This window comes from Stomoxys calcitrans, chromosome 4 (genome assembly GCF_963082655.1).
Source record: "Stomoxys calcitrans chromosome 4, idStoCalc2.1, whole genome shotgun sequence".
In the NCBI taxonomy this organism is placed as follows: domain Eukaryota; kingdom Metazoa; phylum Arthropoda; class Insecta; order Diptera; family Muscidae; genus Stomoxys; species Stomoxys calcitrans.
Window position 1 is genome coordinate 149,009,435 of NC_081555.1, and position 5,043 is coordinate 149,014,477.

A 5,043-nucleotide genomic window follows, 5' to 3' on the forward strand; every position below is an offset into this window, starting at 1 on the left:
CTAATAAGTACAAGACATTGTTCAATTGTGTATAACACAATATTGGTATTTTTAGTAGCTATACTTTAAAATAAACCGATCTGAACCATATGCAACATGGATGTCGAAAAGCCTAACATAAGTCAATGTGTCAAGTTTCAGTGAAATCGGATTATAAATGCGCCTTTTTTGGGGCCAAGACTTTAAATCGAGATATCGGTCTATATGGCAGCTATACGCAAATTTTGATCGATCTAGACCAAATTGCAGAAATATGTGGAGGGGCTTAACCTAACTTTCTGTCCCAAATTTCGGCAACATCGGACAATAAGTGCGCCTTTTATGGGCCCAAAATATTAAATCGAGAGATCGGTCTATATGGCAGCTATATTTAAATCTGGACCGATCTGATATGAAATTGAACAAGAATGTCGAAGAGCCTAACACAACTCACTGTCCCAAATCGATCCCTCGATTTAAGGTTTTAGGTCCATAAAAGCCGAATTAAGTTAAGCCCCTTGACATACTTCTGCATACAACGGCTTCTATCATGGTCTTTGAGATACGTGTCCAATATGGTCTGAACCGGTCCATAACCTGATACAGCTCTCATATGTACCCATCTCCCTATTTTACTTTTTGACCAATTCTTATTGGAATTGGCTGATATTTTACACAATGACTTCTACTATGGTCTCCAATATTCGATTCAATTATGGTCCGAATCGGACTATAACTTGATATAGCTCTAATAGCATAGCAATTCTTTTCTTTTATCATTCGAAGAACTCGACAAATGCGATCCGTGGTGGAGGGTATATAAGATTCAGCCCTGCCGAACTTATAGCCCTTTTGCTTGTTTTCCTTTACTGGACCACTATGGGGCGCGCATAAGCAAACATAATTTGGTTAATTACCAGAGTTGGGTTGGTATTCTTATCTACGCACCCAGATCTCTCTTTTTTCACAATTTCTTATAATGGGGTCATTAAAAATTTCAATATTCATATCAGTAACTTTCCAAAAGCAGCATTTGTTTTCTATTATATTTCAATAAGAAAACAACACGTGGCCAAAATTGAATTATTAAAAAAATATTAAAAAAATTTGTTGAGGTCAGTACCGGGTATAATTTATAACAAATTATGGGCATGCCACTTATTTGATAATAATTGTTTTGTTTTTGCCACTGAAAATTTTCATCATTTTTATTGTTAAACATTCGCGACAAGCATACAAAATGGAGAAACAATTTTGGATATTTTTTCTAATTTTTGGTTTCCTGAAGGAGGTGAGTATATCAGATAAACACTCAAATCTCATATGGAAAGTTTGCTCCCCATTTTATTCATTTCAGTTGCAGTGTATAAAAATTCGCTTGCACAAAACTGTTTGCAACTCCCTGGATGAAAGCGCCTGCAGATTCGATAGCTGTGAGGTTAAACCCAATAAACAGAACATTCCCTCATTCTCGGCCGATATAAAACTTCTGAATGGCTCCATTGATACTCTTGTCTTTCAATCGGAATTCTATCACGTCTTTGGCAAGAACCAATTACTCATGGCCAATAGATCGTTTGATTTCTGTGAGATGATAACGAATAAGCGAAAGAATTCTGTGGCCAAGTTCTTTATTGACATCATTGCGACCTATACCACCATAAATCATTCGTGCCCATTTAAGGTTCTTCTTCCTTCTTGATATGTAAGGTCTTTATAATGCATTTAATATGCTTTGACATCAATTTCAGGAAGATGAAATTTTTATACGCAATTTAGCTGTTAAAAAGTTTGCCTTGCCTGGCCCAGAAGGAAATTATCTATTCAAGATGAAAGCAGTCGCGAATAAGAAGAGTCTCTTTCGTTTGGATTTGTACATGAAGGTTATTAATTAGCTGAATCATATATGAATCAATGTCAAATTAAGCCTCTTCGATGAGTTGTTTGAACATTCAAATATCTTTCTATGTTTGAGGTAGATAAAGTGAAAACGTTTTGAATAAATCTTGATTAAAACAGCTACAAATATTTGGCAATCATCTGGAGAAGGAAACTTTTGAATGCGTTATTACAACAAATATTTCATTAAAGATGAGAGGAGGAAACTTCAAAATGCCAATTTTGCAAATTTTACCCATGAACATTCCACTAAGGAACAGGGGCAAACTTCTCACCTATCAATGAGTGCAGTCCGATTCAAGTTTAAGCTCAATGAAAAGAGGCCTCCTTTTTATAGTCGAGTCTGAACGGCGTGCCGCAGTGCGACACCTCTTTGGAGAGAAGTTCTACATGGCATTGTACCTCACAAATGTCGCTAGCATTAGGAGGGGAAAACCACCGCTGAAAATTTTTCTGATGGTCTCGCCAGGATTCGAACCCTGGTGTGTAGCGTCGTAGGCGGACATGCTAACCTCTGCGCTACGGTGGCCTCCAAGAGGAGGAAACTTCTCTTACCCCAAAAAAGTATTGTCTATTTCTAGTTTGGTAATAACGGAGATTTCGAGTTGTATGACGTTGTTACAATATATCCGAATTTAATTTTTCAGAGATTTAACCTTCAAGTTTTTATACCCACCATTATATTCCGTTTGCAACACATCGAAATATCAATTTCCGACCCAATTTCCGATCTTCGTCAAATTCTAAGACGATTTCATGATGTCCGTGTGTCTGTCCGTCTGCCCGTCCGTCTGCCCTTCCGTCTGCCCGTCCGTCTGTTTTTATCACTCTAGAGCCTTCAAAAATTGAGATATTGAGCTGAAATTTGGCACAGATATGTCTTTTTGATACACGCTGGTTAAGTTCTTAAATGGGCCAAATCGGACCATATTTGGGTATAGCTGCTATATAGACCGATTTTCCGATAAAGGGCGTAATGCCCATAAAAACTTTATTTTTCATCCGACTTTGCTGAAACTGAGAGTAGTTTAAAGCTTTCTGACAACTGAACCAAATATGTTTCAGATCGGACTATATTAAGATATCCTATATATATAAAAATCAGTTTATGTTTGTTTTTAGGTTTGTTTGTTTGTGTGTTCCTTATAGACTCTGAGAAAACGGCTGAACCGATTTTCTTGAAATTTTCACAGATGGTGCATAATGATCCCGTGATGAGAATTTGATATCTGAAGGGGGGGCGGACCCTCCCCCTTACTCTAATTTTCAGAAACGCCAGATCTTGAAGATGGGTGGAGTGATTTAAGCGAAATTTTGTGTGCTCTAATATAGAAACCTAAAAATAAACATTTGATGTCCAAATTTCGGATGGGGTACCTAGGGGGGCCGCCCCATCCTAAAACCTACCAAACAAACATTTAGACCAATCACGACAATATGGGACTCAAATGAAAGGTATTTAGGATAAGAAAACGTATCTGATATCCAATTGTCGGACCAAGTGCTAGGGGGAGCACCCCAACCCCCAAAACATCCCTAAATCGGACATATTTACCAACCATAGCAATATGGGACTCAAATGGAAGGTATTAACGAGTAGAATACGAATCTAATATCCAAATGTGGGACCACGTTTCTGGGGGTCCCAAATATGACTTATTAACTGACCATGGTAATATGGGGCTTAAATAAAATATATTTGAGTGTAGAATTCGAATCTGATATCCAAATATTGGACCAAGCGTTTGGGGGGCCGCCTCTTCCCAAAAACATCGCCAAAGGGGACAAATTTACGACCATAGCAATATGGGGCTCAAATGAAAGGTCTTTGGGAGTAAAGCACAAATCAGATATCAATATTCGGGAAAAGTGTCTATGGGGCCACCCCACCTCCACAACACCAACCAAATAGGAAGTTTTTGCTGACTATTACAATATGAGGCTCAAATAAGAGGATTTTTAGAGTAGAACACAACGCCAAGTCACTGAGGGGCCGCCCATCCCCCAAAACACCTCCCAAGTCGGTCATGTTTGCCGACTATGGAAATATGGGGCTCAAATTAAAGATATTTGCGAGTAGACCACGTATCTGATATCAACATTGAGGACCAAATGTCTGGGGGACGTCCCACCACCATAGCAACCCCCAAATAGGACGTATTTCACTAAAAGATCTTTAATTGTAGAAAATAAATATTCCAAGGAAACTTTTGTTCCAAATAAAGTAAAAGAGGTGCAGCAGAGCGGGCCCGGGTCAGCTAGTAGCTGTAGTATTATCCGATTTGGTAAATAGTGAGATGTCTTAAGCCTTCCGACATCCGACTCAAATATGGTTCAGATCGGTTGTTATTCAGATATATAGCTGCCATATTGACTAATCTGCCGATTAAGGGTCTTAAGCCCATAAAAGCTTCGTTTATTATCTGATTTCGCTGAAATTGGATATAGTAACTTGTATTAAGCCTACTGTCATCCGACCAGCATATGGTCCAGATGGGACTATATTTAGATATAGCTGCCATATAGACCGTTCTACCAATAAAGGGTCTTAATCGGATAAAAATTTGTTGAGTTGTTGAGTTCTCGGGACCTGAATCAAATTTATCCAGACCAGCCCCCATTTGCTTATTATACTATGGATATGGTAGAGGAGTTGTTATAAAGAGGATGGTTATCCTTAGTAATGAATATCAAAATATCGGACCGGCCAAACTTAAAGCGCTTTTAGTTTTTCGATTGTTTCTCTTTGAGCATTTATAACTTTACGAGAAGAGGATGCTGTAATAAATCTCAGGTATGTTGAGGTAAATCAGTGATTATGTTGAGGTAAATGCACTAAGAATATTCTACGCCACGACAATGTTACTCATCAAGCATGAAAGTAAAATAAATCATTGCCACAATGTTTCTCAAATGATTGCACACAGCTATGGTGTATGCTTCGCTGGTATTTGAATGTCATTTTAAAACCGGCTAAAATTATAGCATCTTCTTCATTGTCTCTAGTAAGAAATAAAAGCGAAATCATAACGGTTATAATTTCTTTGTCCTAGATAGAGTGCAAGTAATGTGGTGGACGATTGTGGAGGAAGAACGATGGCAGATACCATTTTATATGGACTTTTATTAAATGTTTTTCACAAAGACTTCTTTAACATATTTGGA

The 5,043-nt window shown here is 37.9% G+C and overlaps 1 protein-coding gene across 1 annotated transcript; it reads left to right on the top strand.

Annotated features, from left to right (window-relative positions):
• Nucleotides 1-1,213: 1,213 nt before the first annotated feature.
• Nucleotides 1,214-1,911, top strand: LOC106094943 (uncharacterized). Its single transcript, XM_013262185.2, has 3 exons — nucleotides 1,214-1,270; nucleotides 1,337-1,663; nucleotides 1,731-1,911. The coding sequence occupies exons 1-3, from the start codon at nucleotides 1,220-1,222 to the stop codon at nucleotides 1,872-1,874; spliced, it is 522 nt and encodes a 173-aa protein (XP_013117639.2). The 5' UTR covers nucleotides 1,214-1,219; the 3' UTR covers nucleotides 1,875-1,911.
• The last annotated feature ends 3,132 nt before the right edge of the window (nucleotides 1,912-5,043 follow it).